Source organism: Myxine glutinosa, chromosome 9 (genome assembly GCF_964187855.1).
Source record: "Myxine glutinosa chromosome 9, kmMyxGlut1.1, whole genome shotgun sequence".
In the NCBI taxonomy this organism is placed as follows: domain Eukaryota; kingdom Metazoa; phylum Chordata; class Myxini; order Myxiniformes; family Myxinidae; genus Myxine; species Myxine glutinosa.
Genome location: NC_136269.1, coordinates 70,189,140 through 70,208,546, shown reverse-complemented (window position 1 = coordinate 70,208,546; position 19,407 = coordinate 70,189,140). Strand labels below are relative to the sequence as shown.

At 39.8% G+C, this 19,407-nt stretch overlaps 1 protein-coding gene across 1 annotated transcript in view; it reads left to right on the top strand.

Moving 5' to 3' along the window:
- Positions 1-239: 239 nt before the first annotated feature.
- Positions 240-19,407, top strand: part of LOC137435752 (uncharacterized) — a 34,748-nt gene continuing 15,580 nt past the window's right edge. Inside the window, exons 1-4 of the mRNA XM_078785102.1 lie at positions 240-368; positions 580-682; positions 15,626-15,739; positions 16,537-16,677. Of these exons, the coding sequence (XP_078641228.1) occupies positions 240-368; positions 580-682; positions 15,626-15,739; positions 16,537-16,677 (487 nt within the window). The remainder of the gene's footprint in view (positions 369-579; positions 683-15,625; positions 15,740-16,536; positions 16,678-19,407) is intronic.

Sequence of the window (19,407 nt, the reverse complement as noted above, 5' to 3'; positions counted from 1 at the left end):
TTTTGTTTTGTTTTTTTTTACGGCAGAAAATGGCACTAAACTCAAAACCAGCAATGATAGCATCAATGAAATATCTCAAAAAAAAAATCTGCTGAACCAGTTCCTCAATGCATCAACCATCTGTTTCCAGGGATGCTTTGTTTTGCTCTGAGGGCAAATATTTAGCCTGAAGGTCAAACCATAATCCACTGACAAGTAAAAGGGGTGGGAGGAGAGAAAGTGGGTGTAAGAGGGGCAGGATGGAGAGGAAATGTATGGATGGTTCGCATGGGACAAGGAAAATGAATCTTCATCTCTTTGCTTTAATTAAATTAAAGTCTCTCTCCCGCACCACTAACCCACAGATGAAACTCATTAACAAGAGTTCTGTACATCGTGACGATAGAACAACTTATTTGAGTCTTCATTTTATATTTATAGTTTTTGCCATTTCCTCTAAATATTTATTGTGATATAATATTAGTTGGAGAGGTGGAGGAGATGTCACTTAGCTATGTGCTCCAGCTGTGTAGTCAAGTATTTGATACCTTATAGAATATAGACGAAGACCATTGGTCTATTTTCATGCCTGTGGTATAGTATTGTGCACTGGATTGTAGTGTCCGTCAAGCATTTGATGAGCTACTTTTTCTTCTGGATGACATGCAATATGCATGGTGGAGATCCAACTATATGAGACAATGTTAGAGCAGGTATCATTGGTCCAAATTCATTGTGTTGGCTCCAAATTCAAACTCCAAACTCAAGCTCCAAATTCATTGTGTTGGTTCCAAATTCAAACTCAAACTCCACATTCATTGTGTTGGTTCCAAATTAAAACTCCAAACTCAAACTTCAAATTCATTGTGTTGGCTCCAAATTCAAACTCCACATTCATTGTGTTGGTTCCAAATTCAAACTCCAAACTCAAACTCCAAATTAATTGTTTTGGTTCCAAATTCAAATTCCAAACTCAAACTCCAAATTAATTGTGTTCGATCCAAATGCAAACTCCACATTCATTGTGTTGGTTCCAAATTCAAACTCCAAACTCAAACTCCAAATTAATTGTTTAGGTTCCAAATTCAAATTCCAAACTCAAACTCCAAATTAATTGTGTTGGATCCAAATTCAAACTCCACATTCATTGTGTTGGTTCCAAATTCAAGCTCCAAATTCATTGTGTTGGTTCCAAATTCATTGTGTTGGTTCCAAATTAATTGTGTTGGTTCCAAATTCATTGTGTTGGTTCCAAATACAAACTCCAAACTCAAGCTCCAAATTCATTGTGTTGGTTCCAAATACAAACTCCAAACTCAAGCTCCAAATTCATTGTGTTGGTTCCAAATTCAAACTCCAAACTCTAGCTCCAAATTCATTGTGTTGGCTCCAAATTCAAGCACTCAAGCTCCAAATTCAAGCACTCAAGCTCCAAATTCATTATGTTGGTTCCAAATTCAAGCACTCAAGCTCCAAATTCATTGTGTTGGATCCAAATTCAAGCTCCAAATTAATTGTGTTGGTTCCAAATTCAAACTCCACATTCATTGTGTTGGTTCCAAATTCAAACTCCAAACTCAAACTCCAAATTAATTGTGTTGGTTCCAAATTCAAACTCCAAATTAATTGTGTTGGTTCCAAATTCAAACTCCACATTCATTGTGTTGGTTCCAAATTCAAACTCCAAACTCAAACTCCAAATTAATTGTGTTGGTTCCAAATTCAAACTCCAAATTAATTGTGTTGGTTCCAAATTCAAATTCCAAACTCAAACTCCAAATTCATTGTGTTGATTCCAAATTCAAATTCCAAACTCAAGCTCCAAATTCAAATTCCAAACTCAAGCTCCAAATTCATTGTGTTGGCTCCAAATTCAAACTCCAAACTCAAACACAAAATTCATTGTGTTGGCTCCAAATTCAAATTCAAGCACTCAAGCTCCAAATTCATTTTGTTGGTTCCAAATTCAAGCACTCAAGCTCCAAATTCATTGTGTTGGCTCCAAATTCTAGCACTCAAGCTCCAAATTCATTGTGTTGGTTCCAAATTCAAGCACTCAAGCTCCAAATTCATTGTGTTGGCTCCAAATTCTAGCACTCAAGCTCCAAATTCATTGTGTTGGTTCCAAATTCAAGCACTCAAGCTGCAAATTCATTGTGTTGGTTCCAAATTCAAGCACTCAAGCTCCAAATTCATTGTGTTGGCTCCAAATTCAAGCACTCAAGCTCCAAATTCATTGTGTTGGTTCCAAATTCAAGCACGCAAGCTCCAAATTCATTGTGTTGGCTCCAAATTCAAGCACTCAAGCTTCAAATTCATTGTGTTGGCTCCAAATTCAAGCACGCAAGCTCCAAATTCATTGTGTTGGCTCCAAATTCAAGCACTCAAGCTCCAAATTCATTGTGTTGGCTCCACATTCAAGCACTCAAGCTTCAAATTCATTGTGTTGGCTCCAAATTCAAGCACGCAAGCTCCAAATTCATTGTGTTGGCTCCAAATTCAAGCACTCAAGCTCCAAATTCATTGTGTTGGCTCCAAATTCAAGCACTCAAGCTCCAAATTCATTTTGTTGGTTCCAAATTCAAGCACTCAAGCTCCAAATTCATTGTGTTGGCTCCAAATTCATTGTGTTGGCTTCAAATTCATTGTGTTGGCTCCAAATTCAAGCACTCAAGCTCCAAATTCATTGTGTTGGCTCCAAATTCAAGCAATCAAGCTCCAAATTCATTGTGTTGGTTCCAAATTCAAGCACTCAAGCTCCAAATTCATTGTGTTGGCTCCAAATTCATTGTGTTGGCTCCAAATTCAAGCACTCAAGCTTCAAATTCATTGTGTTGGCTCCAAATTCAAGCACGCAAGCTCCAAATTCATTGTGTTGGCTCCAAATTCAAGCACTCAAGCTCCAAATTCATTGTGTTGGCTCCACATTCAAGCACTCAAGCTTCAAATTCATTGTGTTGGCTCCAAATTCAAGCACGCAAGCTCCAAATTCATTGTGTTGGCTCCAAATTCAAGCACTCAAGCTCCAAATTCATTGTGTTGGCTCCAAATTCAAGCACTCAAGCTCCAAATTCATTTTGTTGGTTCCAAATTCAAGCACTCAAGCTCCAAATTCATTGTGTTGGCTCCAAATTCATTGTGTTGGCTTCAAATTCATTGTGTTGGCTCCAAATTCAAGCACTCAAGCTCCAAATTCATTGTGTTGGCTCCAAATTCAAGCACTCAAGCTCCAAATTCATTGTGTTGGTTCCAAATTCAAGCACTCAAGCTCCAAATTCATTGTGTTGGCTCCAAATTCAAGCACCCAAGCTCCAAATTCATTGTGTTGGTTCCAAATTGAAGCACTCAAGCTCCAAATTCATTGTGTTGGCTCCAAATTCAAGCACTCAAGCTCCAAATTCATTGTGTTGGCTCCAAATTCAAGCACGCAAGCTCCAAATTCATTGTGTTGGCTCCAAATTCAAGCACTCAAGCTCCAAATTCATTGTGTTGGTTCCAAATTCAAATTCAAGCACTCAAGCTCCAAATTCATTGTGTTGGCTCCAAAATCAAGCACTCAAGCTCCAAATTCATTGTGTTGGCTCCAAATTCAAGCACTCAAGCTCCAAATTCATTGTGTTGGCTCCAAATTCAAGCACGCAAGCTCCAAATTCATTGTGTTGGCTCCAAATTCAAGCACTCAAGCTTCAAATTCATTGTGTTGGCTCCAAATTCAAGCACTCAAGCTCCAAATTCATTGTGTTGGCTCCAAATTCAAGCACCCAAGCTCCAAATTCATTGTGTTGGCTCCAAATTCAAGCACTCAAGCTCCAAATTCATTGTGTTGGCTCCAAATTCATTGTGTTGGCTCCAAATTCAAACTCCAAACTCAAACACAAAATTCATTGTGTTGGCTCCAAATTCAAATTCAAGCACTCAAGCTCCAAATTCATTTTGTTGGTTCCAAATTCAAGCACTCAAGCTCCAAATTCATTGTGTTGGCTCCAAATTCTAGCACTCAAGCTCCAAATTCATTGTGTTGGTTCCAAATTCAAGCACTCAAGCTCCAAATTCATTGTGTTGGCTCCAAATTCTAGCACTCAAGCTCCAAATTCATTGTGTTGGTTCCAAATTCAAGCACTCAAGCTGCAAATTCATTGTGTTGGTTCCAAATTCAAGCACTCAAGCTCCAAATTCATTGTGTTGGCTCCAAATTCAAGCACTCAAGCTCCAAATTCATTGTGTTGGTTCCAAATTCAAGCACGCAAGCTCCAAATTCATTGTGTTGGCTCCAAATTCAAGCACTCAAGCTTCAAATTCATTGTGTTGGCTCCAAATTCAAGCACGCAAGCTCCAAATTCATTGTGTTGGCTCCAAATTCAAGCACTCAAGCTCCAAATTCATTGTGTTGGCTCCACATTCAAGCACTCAAGCTTCAAATTCATTGTGTTGGCTCCAAATTCAAGCACGCAAGCTCCAAATTCATTGTGTTGGCTCCAAATTCAAGCACTCAAGCTCCAAATTCATTGTGTTGGCTCCAAATTCAAGCACTCAAGCTCCAAATTCATTTTGTTGGTTCCAAATTCAAGCACTCAAGCTCCAAATTCATTGTGTTGGCTCCAAATTCATTGTGTTGGCTTCAAATTCATTGTGTTGGCTCCAAATTCAAGCACTCAAGCTCCAAATTCATTGTGTTGGCTCCAAATTCAAGCAATCAAGCTCCAAATTCATTGTGTTGGTTCCAAATTCAAGCACTCAAGCTCCAAATTCATTGTGTTGGCTCCAAATTCATTGTGTTGGCTCCAAATTCAAGCACTCAAGCTTCAAATTCATTGTGTTGGCTCCAAATTCAAGCACGCAAGCTCCAAATTCATTGTGTTGGCTCCAAATTCAAGCACTCAAGCTCCAAATTCATTGTGTTGGCTCCACATTCAAGCACTCAAGCTTCAAATTCATTGTGTTGGCTCCAAATTCAAGCACGCAAGCTCCAAATTCATTGTGTTGGCTCCAAATTCAAGCACTCAAGCTCCAAATTCATTGTGTTGGCTCCAAATTCAAGCACTCAAGCTCCAAATTCATTTTGTTGGTTCCAAATTCAAGCACTCAAGCTCCAAATTCATTGTGTTGGCTCCAAATTCATTGTGTTGGCTTCAAATTCATTGTGTTGGCTCCAAATTCAAGCACTCAAGCTCCAAATTCATTGTGTTGGCTCCAAATTCAAGCACTCAAGCTCCAAATTCATTGTGTTGGTTCCAAATTCAAGCACTCAAGCTCCAAATTCATTGTGTTGGCTCCAAATTCAAGCACCCAAGCTCCAAATTCATTGTGTTGGTTCCAAATTGAAGCACTCAAGCTCCAAATTCATTGTGTTGGCTCCAAATTCAAGCACTCAAGCTCCAAATTCATTGTGTTGGCTCCAAATTCAAGCACGCAAGCTCCAAATTCATTGTGTTGGCTCCAAATTCAAGCACTCAAGCTCCAAATTCATTGTGTTGGTTCCAAATTCAAATTCAAGCACTCAAGCTCCAAATTCATTGTGTTGGCTCCAAAATCAAGCACTCAAGCTCCAAATTCATTGTGTTGGCTCCAAATTCAAGCACTCAAGCTCCAAATTCATTGTGTTGGCTCCAAATTCAAGCACGCAAGCTCCAAATTCATTGTGTTGGCTCCAAATTCAAGCACTCAAGCTTCAAATTCATTGTGTTGGCTCCAAATTCAAGCACTCAAGCTCCAAATTCATTGTGTTGGCTCCAAATTCAAGCACCCAAGCTCCAAATTCATTGTGTTGGCTCCAAATTCAAGCACTCAAGCTCCAAATTCATTGTGTTGGCTCCAAATTCAAGCACGCAAGCTCCAAATTCATTGTGTTGGCTCCAAATTCAAGCACGCAAGCTCCAAATTCATTGTGTTGGCTCCAAATTCAAGCACTCAAGCTTCAAATTAATTGTGTTGGCTCCAAATTCAAGCACTCAAGCTCCAAATTCATTGTGTTGGCTCCAAATTCAAGCACTCAAGCTTCAAATTCATTGTGTTGGCTCCAAATTCAAGCACTCAAGCTCCAAATTCATTGTGTTGGCTCCAAATTCAAGCACTCAAGCTCCAAATTCATTGTGTTGGCTCCAAATTCAAGCATTCAAGCTCGAAATTCATTGTGTTTTTTTTTTGTTGTTGTTGTTGTTTTTTTGTATACAAGATCGAGGCTCGTGAAAGAGCTAACATTAATCACACAAAAAGATAAACCGACACACAAAACACAAAAAACAAGGGGAGCGGCAGACAAGATGGGGAGAGAGGGGGAAGGGCACAAACACAACATTTGAGAGCAGGGACATCAGGAGGACTTGGGGGGAGGTGGGAGAGGAATATAACATATGAACACTGCAAGGACTCTGGGGTGAATTACCGGGGGTAGAAAAGATCAAGGTTTTCGATGGGGGAAGATAAGAGATGGTGGTGAACAGCTGTTTTAAAGACCTGGAGGGAGGAGTGGGATTGAAGGGAGTGGGGGAGTTTGTTCCAAAGGCGGCAGAAAAGGGGAATGAAAGAGTGAAGGTGAGCAGAGAGCCTAGACATTGGCAGTTTAACCATAAGAGGGTTGCAGGCAGATCTTGTGTGGCCTGAAGGAATATTGGGGGGACAGAGCTCAGAGAGAGCTGGGGGAGCAAGGCCGGAGAGGAGTCGGTAGAAGACAGAAAGACCACCAACCTGCCTGCGGTGAGTGAGTGAAAGGCCCTCGGAGTTGACTACATCGCAGGAGATTCCAATGATTCTGAAAGCTTTGGCCTCAACAGCGTGAAGCCGAGCAAGGTGTGAGGCAGGAGCACCAGCCCAGAGGGGGGAACAGTATTCCATTGAGCTGCGGATGAAAGCCTGGTATGTGGTGAGGAGCTCAGGTGTGCCAAGGAAGGACTTCGCACGACGGAGGATGCCCAGTCGGCGACTGGCTTTGGAGGCCAGCTTGGAAATGTGGTTTTCCCAAGAAAGATCATGGCAGATAGTGAGACCCAAAATCTTGAGCGACAGAACTTCTTGGAGAGGATTGTGGAGAAAGTAGATGGGAGGGTTGTCCAGTCGGTCCTTTCGGAGAAAAATTGTAAGAGTGTGAGATTTGTCAGGATTGAAAGATATGTTCCACTTGTTTGACCAGTCTGTGATTTTGTCCAGGTCTGCAGAGAGTGAGGAGGCTGCAGACTGCCGATCTGAGGGATGAGGAATGGAGCGGCAGATAGTGGAGTCATCAGCAAAGAGATGGAGAGGATTTTCCAGAGAGTCGGAGAGGTCATTGATGAAGACCAGAAATAGCACAGGGCCCAGAACACTACCTTGGGGAACTCCAGCCAGAACAGGAAGGGAAGATGAGAGGAATCCATTCAGGGCCACACGTTGCCTACGCCCAGAGAGGAAATCCGCAAGACATGAGTGGAGATTTCCCTGAATACCATAGGAGGTGAGTTTGGTGAGCAGAGCTGGGTGCCAGACCGTATCGAAGGCACGTGATATGTCAAGTGAGACAGCTCTGATTTCCTGTTTGGCATTGAGGACCTCCATCCATTGTTGAGACAGCAGAAGCAACATGTCCAGAGTAGAATGACCTGGTCTGAATCCAAATTGATGATCAGAGATCAAGCCATTGGAGAAGAGGAAGGATTTGATATCTGAAGCAATGATGGATTCCATGACAAATTCAAGTGTTGGCTCCAAATTCAAGCACTCAAGCTCGAAATTCATTGTGTTGGTTCCAACTTCAAACTCCAAATTCATTGTGTTGGTTCCAAATTCATTGTGTTGGTTCCAAATTCATTGTGTTGGTTTCAAATTCATTGTGTTGGTTCCAAATTCATTGTGTTGGTTCCAAATTCAAACTCCAAACTCAAGCTCAAAATTCATTGGGTTGGTTCCAAATTCAAATTCCAAACTCAAGCTCAAAATTCATTGTGTTGGTTTCAAATTCATTGTGTTGGTTCCAAATTCATTGTGTTGGTTCCAAATTCATTGTGTTGGTTCCAAATTCATTGTGTTGGTTCCAAATTCAAACTCCAAACTCAAGCTCAAAATTCATTGGGTTGGTTCCAAATTCAAATTCCAAACTCAAACTCCAAATTAATTGTGTTGGTTCCAAATTCATTGTGTTGGTTCCAAATTCAAACTCCAAACTCAAGCTCAAAATTCATTGGGTTGGTTCCAAATTCATTGTGTTGGTTCCAAATTCATTGTGTTCGTTCCAAATTCAAACTCCAAACTCAAGCTCAAAATTCATTGGGTTGGTTCCAAATTCAAATTCCAAACTCAAACTTCAAATTCATTGTGTTGGATCCAAATTCAAATTCCAAACTCAAACCCCAAATTAATTGTGTTGGTTCCAAATTCATTGTGTTGGTTCCAAATTCAAACTCCAAACTCAAGCTCCAAATTCATTGTGTTGGTTCCAAATTCATTGTGTTGGTTCCAAATTCATTGAGTTGGTTCCAAATTCAAGCTCCAAACTCAAGCTCAAAATTCATTGGGTTGGTTCCAAATTCAAATTCCAAACTCAAACTCCAAATTCATTGTGTTGGATCCAAATTCAAATTCCAAACTCAAACTCCAAATTCATTGTGTTGGATCCAAATTCAAATTCCAAACTCAAACTCCAAATTCATTGTGTTGGATCCAAATTCAAGCTCCAAATTAATTGTGTTGGTTCCAAATTCAAATTCCAAACTCAAACTCCAAATTCATTGTGTTGGATCCAAATTCAAGCTCCAAATTCATTGTGTTGGATCCAAATTCAAGCTCCAAATTAATTGTGTTGGTTCCAAATTCAAATTCCAAACTCAAACTCCAAATTCATTGTGTTGGATCCAAATTCAAGCTCCAAATTCATTGTGTTGGATCCAAATTCAAGCTCCAAATTAATTGTGTTGGTTCCAAATTCAAACTCCACATTCATTGTGTTGGTTCCACATTCAAACTCCAAACTCAAGCTCCAGATTAATTGTGTTGGTTCCAAATTCAAACTCCAAAGTGTTGGTTCCAAATTCAAACTCCAAACTCAAGCTCAAAATTCATTGGGTTGGTTCCAAATTCAAACTCCAAGCTCAAATCCAAATTCATTGTGTTGGTTCCAAATTCAAACTCCAAACTCAAGCTCTGCAGGTAGTCTGCAGCCACCTCAATCTCTGCAGACCTGGACAAAATCACAGACTGGTCAAACAAGTGGAACATGTCTTTCAATCCTGACAAACCTCACACTCTTACTTTGTCTCTCCGAAAAGACCGACTGGAAAACCCTCCCATCTACTTTCTGAACAATCCTTTCCAAGAGGTTCTGTCACTCAATCTCTTGGGTCTCACAATCTGCCATGATCTTTCCTGGGAAAAACGCATTTTAATGCTGGCCTCCAAAGCCAGTCGCCGACTGGGCATCCTCCATCGTACGGAGTCCTTCTTTGGCACTCCTGAGATCCTCACCACATACAAGGCTTTCATCCGCAGCTCAATGGAATACTGCTCTCCCCTCTGGACTGGTGCTCCTGCCTCACACCTAGCTCGGCTTCATGCTGTTGAATCCAAAGCTTTCAGATTCATTGGAATCTCCAGTGATGAAGCTTATTCTGAGGGCCTTTCACTCACTCACCACAGGCAGGTTGGTGGTCTTTCTGTCTGCTACCGACTCCTCTCTGGCCTAGCCCCCCCCCCAGCCCTGTTTGTGCTCTGTACCCCCAAATACTCCTACAGGTCGCACAAGATCTGACTGCAACCCTCTTCTGATTAAACTGCCAAAATCAAGACTTATCTTCCCCCATCCAAAACCTTGATCTTTTCTACCCCTGTTAATTCTCCCCAGATCCACTTTTCTGAAATACCGACTTCTTTCCTGGAAGTCCTAGCTGTGTCCATGTGTTTTGTTTTTTTTACCTCTCCCACCCACACCTGTCTTCTCACACATCCTCCCCCCAAGCCCTCTCCCTCCCACAGATCTCCCTGCTCTCAAATGTTGTACTTGTGTGCTTCCCCCTCTCTCGCCCCATCTTGTCTCCCGCTCCCTTTATTTCGTCTTATGTGTCCGTTTCTTTTTTTGTCATGAATGTTAGCTCTTACACGGGCCTCGATCCTGTATACAAAAAAAAAAAAAAAGCTTCAAATTCAAATTCCAAACTCAAAGTGCAAATTCATTGTGTTGTTTCCAAATTCAATCTCCAAACTCAAGCTCCAAATTCATTGTGTTGGCTCCAAATTCAAATTCCAAACTCAAACTCCAAATTCATTGTGTTGGCTCCAAATTCAAATTCCAAACTCAAACTCCAAATTCATTGTGTTGGCTCCAAATTCAAATTCCAAACTCAAGCTCCAAATTCTCTGTGTTGGTTCCAAATTCAAACTCCAAACTCAAGCTCCAAATTCATTGTGTTGGTTCCAAATTCAAATTCCGAACTCAAGCTCCAAATTCATTGTGTTGGTTCCAAATTCAAATTCCAAACTCAAGCTCCAAATTCATTGTGTTGGTTCCAAATTCAAATTCCAAACTCAAGCTCCAAATTCATTGTGTTGGTTCCAAATTCAAATTCCAAACTCAAGCTCCAAATTCATTGTGTTGGTTCCAAATTCAAATTCCAAACTCAAGCTCCAAATTCATTGTGTTGGTTCCAAATTCAAACTCCAAACTCAAGCTCCAAATTCATTGTGTTGGTTGCAAATTCAAATTCCAAACTCAAGCTCCAAATTCTCTGTGTTGGTTCCAAATTCAAACTCCAAACTCAAGCTCCAAATTCATTGTGTTGGTTCCAAATTCAAATTCCAAACTCAAGCTCCAAATTCATTGTGTTGGTTCCAAATTCAAATTCCAAACTCAAGCTCCAAATTCATTGTGTTGGTTCCAAATTCAAATTCCAAACTCAAGCTCCAAATTCTCTGTGTTGGTTCCAAATTCAAACTCCAAACTCAAGCTCCAAATTCATTGTGTTGGTTCCAAATTCAAACTCCAAACTCAAGCTCCAAATTCTCTGTGTTGGTTCCAAATTCAAATTCCAAACTCAAGCTCCAAATTCTCTGTGTTGGTTCCAAATTCAAACTCCAAACTCAAGCTCCAAATTCATTGTGTTGGTTCCAAATTCCAATTCCAAACTCAAGCTCCAAATTCATTGTGTTGGTTCCAAATTCAAACTCCAAACTCAAGCTCCAAATTCATTGTGTTGGTTCCAAATTCAAACTCCAAACTCAAGCTCCAAATTCATTGTGTTGGCTCCAAATTCAAATTCCAAACTCAAGCTCCAAATTCTCTGTGTTGGTTCCAAATTCAAATTCCAAACTCAAGCTCCAAATTCATTGTGTTGGTTCCAAATTCAAACTCCAAACTCAAGCTCCAAATTCATTGTGTTGGTTCCAAATTCAAATTCCAAACTCAAGCTCCAAATTCTCTGTGTTGGTTCCAAATTCAAACTCCAAACTCAAGCTCCAAATTCATTGTGTTGGTTCCAAATTCAAATTCCAAACTCAAGCTCCAAATTCATTGTGTTGGTTCCAAATTCAAATTCCAAACTCAAGCTCCAAATTCTCTGTGTTGGTTCCAAATTCAAACTCCAAACTCAAGCTCCAAATTCATTGTGTTGGTTCCAAATTCAAACTCCAAACTCAAGCTCCAAATTCATTGTGTTGGTTCCAAATTCAAATTCCAAACTCAAGCTCCAAATTCTCTGTGTTGGTTCCAAATTCAAACTCCAAACTCAAGCTCCAAATTCATTGTGTTGGTTCCAAATTCAAATTCCAAACTCAAGCTCCAAATTCATTGTGTTGGTTCCAAATTCAAATTCCAAACTCAAGCTCCAAATTCTCTGTGTTGGTTCCAAATTCAAACTCCAAACTCAAGCTCCAAATTCATTGTGTTGGTTCCAAATTCAAATTCCAAACTCAAGCTCCAAATTCATTGTGTTGGTTCCAAATTCAAATTCCAAACTCAAGCTCCAAATTCTCTGTGTTGGTTCCAAATTCAAACTCCAAACTCAAGCTCCAAATTCATTGTGTTGGTTCCAAATTCAAACTCCAAACTCAAGCTCCAAATTCATTGTGTTGGTTCCAAATTCAAATTCCAAACTCAAGCTCCAAATTCTCTGTGTTGGTTCCAAATTCAAACTCCAAACTCAAGCTCCAAATTCATTGTGTTGGTTCCAAATTCAAACTCCAAACTCAAGCTCCAAATTCATTGTGTTGGTTCCAAATTCAAATTCCAAACTCAAGCTCCAAATTCTCTGTGTTGGTTCCAAATTCAAACTCCAAACTCAAGCTCCAAATTCATTGTGTTGGTTCCAAATTCAAATTCCAAACTCAAGCTCCAAATTCATTGTGTTGGCTCCAAATTCAAATTCCAAACTCAAGCTCCAAATTCTCTGTGTTGGTTCCAAATTCAAATTCCAAACTCAAGCTCCAAATTCATTGTGTTGGTTCCAAATTCAAATTCCAAACTCAAGCTCCAAATTCATTGTGTTGGTTCAAAATTCAAATTCCAAACTCAAACTCTAAATTCATTGTGTTGGTTCCAAATTCAAATTCCAAACTCAAGCTCCAAATTCATTGTGTTGGTTCCAAATTCAAATTCCAAACTCAAGCTCCAAATTCATTGTGTTGGTTCCAAATTCAAATTCCAAACTCAAGCTCCAAATTCATTGTGTTGGTTCCAAATTCAACTCCAAACTCAAGCTCCAAATTCTCTGTGTTGGTTCCAAATTCAAATTCCAAACTCAAGCTCCAAATTCTCTGTGTTGGTTCCAAATTCAAACTCCAAACTCAAGCTCCAAATTCATTGTGTTGGTTCCAAATTCAAATTCCAAACTCAAGCTCCAAATTCATTGTGTTGGCTCCAAATTCAAATTCCAAACTCAAGCTCCAAATTCATTGTGTTGGTTCCAAATTCAAACTCCAAACTCAAGCTCCAAATTCTCTGTGTTGGTTCCAAATTCAAACTCCAAACTCAAGCTCCAAATTCTCTGTGTTGGTTCCAAATTCAAACTCCAAACTCAAGCTCCAAATTCATTGTGTTGGTTCCAAATTCAAACTCCAAACTCAAGCTCCAAATTCATTGTGTTGGTTCCAAATTCAAATTCCAAACTCAAGCTCCAAATTCTCTGTGTTGGTTCCAAATTCAAACTCCAAACTCAAGCTCCAAATTCATTGTGTTGGTTCCAAATTCAAATTCCAAACTCAAGCTCCAAATTCATTGTGTTGGTTCCAAATTCAAATTCCAAACTCAAGCTCCAAATTCTCTGTGTTGGTTCCAAATTCAAACTCCAAACTCAAGCTCCAAATTCATTGTGTTGGTTCCAAATTCAAATTCCAAACTCAAGCTCCAAATTCATTGTGTTGGTTCCAAATTCAAATTCCAAACTCAAGCTCCAAATTCTCTGTGTTGGTTCCAAATTCAAACTCCAAACTCAAGCTCCAAATTCATTGTGTTGGTTCCAAATTCAAACTCCAAACTCAAGCTCCAAATTCATTGTGTTGGTTCCAAATTCAAATTCCAAACTCAAGCTCCAAATTCTCTGTGTTGGTTCCAAATTCAAACTCCAAACTCAAGCTCCAAATTCATTGTGTTGGTTCCAAATTCAAACTCCAAACTCAAGCTCCAAATTCATTGTGTTGGTTCCAAATTCAAATTCCAAACTCAAGCTCCAAATTCTCTGTGTTGGTTCCAAATTCAAACTCCAAACTCAAGCTCCAAATTCATTGTGTTGGTTCCAAATTCAAACTCCAAACTCAAGCTCCAAATTCTCTGTGTTGGTTCCAAATTCAAACTCCAAACTCAAGCTCCAAATTCATTGTGTTGGTTCCAAATTCAAATTCCAAACTCAAGCTCCAAATTCATTGTGTTGGCTCCAAATTCAAATTCCAAACTCAAGCTCCAAATTCTCTGTGTTGGTTCCAAATTCAAATTCCAAACTCAAGCTCCAAATTCATTGTGTTGGTTCCAAATTCAAATTCCAAACTCAAGCTCCAAATTCATTGTGTTGGTTCAAAATTCAAATTCCAAACTCAAACTCTAAATTCATTGTGTTGGTTCCAAATTCAAATTCCAAACTCAAGCTCCAAATTCATTGTGTTGGTTCCAAATTCAAATTCCAAACTCAAGCTCCAAATTCATTGTGTTGGTTCCAAATTCAAATTCCAAACTCAAGCTCCAAATTCATTGTGTTGGTTCCAAATTCAACTCCAAACTCAAGCTCCAAATTCTCTGTGTTGGTTCCAAATTCAAATTCCAAACTCAAGCTCCAAATTCTCTGTGTTGGTTCCAAATTCAAACTCCAAACTCAAGCTCCAAATTCATTGTGTTGGTTCCAAATTCAAATTCCAAACTCAAGCTCCAAATTCATTGTGTTGGCTCCAAATTCAAATTCCAAACTCAAGCTCCAAATTCATTGTGTTGGTTCCAAATTCAAACTCCAAACTCAAGCTCCAAATTCTCTGTGTTGGTTCCAAATTCAAACTCCAAACTCAAGCTCCAAATTCATTGTGTTGGTTCCAAATTCAAATTCCAAACTCAAGCTCCAAATTCATTGTGTTGGCTCCAAATTCAAATTCCAAACTCAAGCTCCAAATTCTCTGTGTTGGTTCCAAATTCAAATTCCAAACTCAAGCTCCAAATTCATTGTGTTGGTTCCAAATTCAAATTCCAAACTCAAGCTCCAAATTCATTGTGTTGGTTCAAAATTCAAATTCCAAACTCAAACTCCAAATTCATTGTGTTGGTTCCAAATTCAAATTCCAAACTCAAGCTCCAAATTCATTGTGTTGGTTCCAAATTCAAATTCCAAACTCAAGCTCCAAATTCATTGTGTTGGTTCCAAATTCAACTCCAAACTCAAGCTCCAAATTCTCTGTGTTGGTTCCAAATTCAAATTCCAAACTCAAACTCCAAATTCATTGTGTTGGTTCCAAATTCAAATTCCAAACTCAAGCTCCAAATTCATTGTGTTGGTTCCAAATTCAAATTCCAAACTCAAGCTCCAAATTCTCTGTGTTGGTTCCAAATTCAAACTCCAAACTCAAGCTCCACATTCATTGTGTTGGTTCCAAATTCAAATTCCAAACTCAAGCTCCAAATTCATTGTGTTGGTTCCAAATTCAAATTCCAAACTCAAGCTCCAAATTCTCTGTGTTGGTTCCAAATTCAAACTCCAAACTCAAGCTCCACATTCATTGTGTTGGTTCCAAATTCAAATTCCAAACTCAAGCTCCAAATTCATTGTGTTGGTTCCAAATTCAAATTCCAAACTCAAGCTCCAAATTCTCTGTGTTGGTTCCAAATTCAAACTCCAAACTCAAGCTCCACATTCATTGTGTTGGTTCCAAATTCAACTCCAAACTCAAGCTCCACATTCATTGTGTTGGTGGATCTCTTGCCTCATTAATCTATTTGGTGTAGACCAATAAGTGCATGTGTGATGATCCCACAATACGAGTGAAAAACTTGCATCAGATTAAATATCGCTAATTAAATAACTACCATGACCAAAAATCCAACCATCTCCAAACGAGCGATCTACTGGATATTTTTCCTTTTATTCCATCAAGAAAAAAGAAATATGGGGTGCATCACCAAACATGCTGATGAGTAGGTGGTGCTTGGATAATGAATCACGTGATCATGGAGGCGGTTCTTGATATGTTAATGAGTAGGCGGTGCCTGGTTGGGATATAGGCTTTTTATCGCCCTTTAAATACATTCCAGGTTTGTCCAAACCGAATCGTGCCATGATGGCTTTGCTGCATCTTCTTGTGGCTTTTACATCCATTTTCTTACACAGCGCGGAGTGTAAGTAACTTTAAACCTCAGGTTGACAATGGTTTACGTTAACATTTGAATTACTTCTTTAACAGGAACGAAAGTTAGTTGAACGGTGGGACAAATCTCATCTGTTTTGATGAGATTGTTGGGGTCGTTCGGGATTGTTGTCGGATTGTCATTAGGGATTAGGGTTAGGGATTAGGGATTATTATTGTTAGGGATTGTCGTTAGGGATTGTCGTTAGGGATTGTCGTTAGGGATTAGGGATTAGGGATTATTATTGTTAGGGATTGTCGTTAGGGATTAGGGTTAGGGATTAGGGATTATTATTGTTAGGGATTGTCGTTAGGGATTGTTGTTAGGGATTAGGGATTAGGGATTATTATTGTTAGGGATTGTCGTTAGGGATTAGGGTTAGGGATTAGGGATTATTATTGTTAGGGATTGTCGTTAGGGATTAGGGTTAGGGATTAGGGATTATTATTGTTTGGGATTGTCGTTGTTGTTGTCGTTAGGGATTGTTGTCGGATTGTCGTTAGGGATTGTCGTTAGGGATTAGGGATTATTATTGTTAGGGATTGTCGTTGTTGTTGTCGTTCGGGATTGTTGTCGGTTGTCGTTAGGGATTGATTGTTAGGATTGTTAGGGACACACATGCACTTTCATAGATCGAGGTAATTTATCGTTTTATCGATTGGGTGAAATAGTTCATGTTTAATACATCAATAGGTGGAGATAATAAAATCAACCATTGGAGTGAAGCAAGTTAAAGATACTTGTGCCTGAAAAAGTGGTTGAATAACTGTTGTTGTGTGTCCTTGCAGCTCAGGTAATTGTGCCGGAGTCTCATATTGTGCCCAATAAGATTCAAGAGTCCATTGTAATACCATGTTTTGATGAACCATGGAGACCCGGTGTCGACGAAACTTTATACTGGGAGTTCACCTCTTTAGACAAGACAACAGGTGAGATTAGTCGTTCTATAAAACAATATGGTGACTTAATTTTGTACATACCATGGTAAAGTTATAATTATAATAATAATAATGATAATCATAGTAAATAATAATAGGTATCATTATTATTGGTAATTGTCCTTCAGAAGTTTAATGTTACATTTGACTATTGCAAACATATTTCGCTTCATTTTGTCACTTATAATATTCGTGTTATTTTGTTTCCCTTTTTATTAAAACTACAATATAAGAACCGTCGCTTCGCTGACGAAAATAGAAATCGTTGTGTAATTGCAAAAAAAGAAGAGAAAAAAAGAAGAAGATTTTGTTAATGGGGAAAAAATAAAATTCGGCGGTGTATAGATACCGGCCGGCCTCGCTATACACTTAGGGAGCGAGGACATTGTTAATAGTATATTAATCACAGCACTTTTAGATGCTGAATTGCGAATAATATACAATAACACACCAAAAGGAAGATCAAAATAATAATAATTTTTTCATGCTCTCTTCTTTCTTTTGATCAAACTGTCTGGGGTACGGATTGTATTCGTTATGAGCCATGGCAGGCAACAAACTCTGAGGTCTCCTCGTCTCTGCCTTTGCGTAAATGCTAAAAAACATTAAACTGGGCCTGTTTCCTCGGCAGAGCTGTGATGGCTAATCTATGGAGTAAAAACAAAATAAATTAATCCTGGGAGATCCTGCCCTCCATCCGGAGATAACCAGCATCGTAAGTTGGTGTTTGCAGTTTTGCCACGTGTGCCCACGTACCCATTAAAAACAAAGATAAAAAAGAAGATTTTTTGAGTCCCAAACCTTCCCGGGAGTTCCCTGAATCCACTGTAGTTGGATTTATTGAAATCCGTTAATCCGTTCTCAACTTATAACACCACAAACAAACAGACAGACAGACATGACTCCTTTTATAATATAGATATGCAAAGTACCTTTGAACCACCTTTAGAGGCCATTTTCCCCGCTAGAGCGGGGGTTAGGCTTTTTTCGGGCACCGTGGTCCCCTTTTTGAAGCAATGTTTTATGGCCGGATGCCGTTCCTGCCGCCAACCCTGTTTGTCGCCTCTTGCGACACACAGGGAATTAACAGTGAGCTGGTACTCAATTTGCCGACCTCGGAAGGATGACAGACAGATGACAATCAACCCCCCTGGCGTTAATTCAGCGATCGACCGGGATTCGAACCCAGGATCCTAGGTATCCCAAGCCGGCACCCTAACCGCTAAGCCAACACCAGGATTCGAAGTACCTTTGTTTTTTATTAATTATTTTTTATTTCCTACGAAGGTATGACTTGAATTTTACTTTCGAACTGCACATACGAGTGTAGCATGAATGGGATGAGCCAAATGGTGCTTCAGTTTTCTAACTTTCCTTGCCATACTTTGTCGATCAACAAATCATAACTCCTCATCTATTTCGTGCAGTATGCAAGGATAAATTCGATGTCAATGGGCAAACAAATAAGTAGGGAATGAAAGTTAGAATGACTGCACTTTGAAGGTTTAAATTGCTACAAGAGCAGCAAGTAGAAATATGACTTTTGTTCATGTAGTATCTACTATAAATGGATGAGGTGTGTGTGTGTGTGTGTGTGTGTGTGTGTGTGTGTGTGTGTGTGTGTGTGTGTGTGTGTGTGTGTGTATGTGTGTGTGTCATACTTTTTGACATCCATTAATTAATTAATGATGTCGAGTCTCCTCGGGCAATGATGGCGTTTTTGTCCTCGTATTGCCTTTATATGGCTGGTACACACGAGTAAGTGTGTGGTATAGATGGGGGGGGTCACTCCTCTCCGTCCCTCTGCTGGCCATTGGTGAAGTCACCCTCTTCCACCCGTGCTGTTGAAGTTGACTGGACTCTCATCCACCAGATGTGCAAAGCCATCTGACATTTAAACCGCTTGGCTGCGGACTGTTACCCTGGTAAGCGGGGCTGACAGGTACTACACCTTTCCCACAGGTGACCTGGGATTATGCAAGGCAGGGGCATCCATCTCCCCGAGGTATCAAAATACACCCGCATACCCAGATATTGTGAGCAACGAGTAATTATTTCACAAAATGAACAACAGAAGAATTCAACATGTACCGTGACGTGGCAGATATGAATTGAAGCACAACTTTAAAAGATAATGATTTATACCTATCTGGAAATTAAAGGGAGAGAAACGTTTTCAACAGAAACAGAGTCTGTGAAATAAAGTACATACTCATTCCCTCCTGAAGCTTAAGTTGAGTGCGGTTCCAAGATTCCTTGGAAGTAAGGCTCTAAGCCTCCAAGGGAAGGGAGCAATTTGCATCGAAATACAGTAAAGTATATCGTAAAGAAGTATTACAAATTCTATATTGAGCTGTTTATGTGACAAATTCAACAGTAGTATTAGTTATTACGAGCAAATACCACCTGTCACTTCACTGAGAAATATTAAGAGAGGGGAGAGATAGAGGAGTGGTAGTTGGGAAAGAGAGTGAACAGAAGAGAGGGAGGGGTGGGAGAGAGATATAGGGGGAGAGGGAGAGATGGTGTCGGGAGAGAGAGTGAGGAGTAAGAGAGAGATAGAGGGGGAGAGGGAGAGATGGTGTCGGGAGAGAGAGTGAGGAGTAAGAGAGAGATAGAGGGGGAGAGGGAGAGATGGTGTCGGGAGAGAGAGTGAGGAGTAAGAGAGAGATAGAGGGGGAGAGGGAGAGATGGTGTGGGGAGAGAGAATGAGGATTAAGA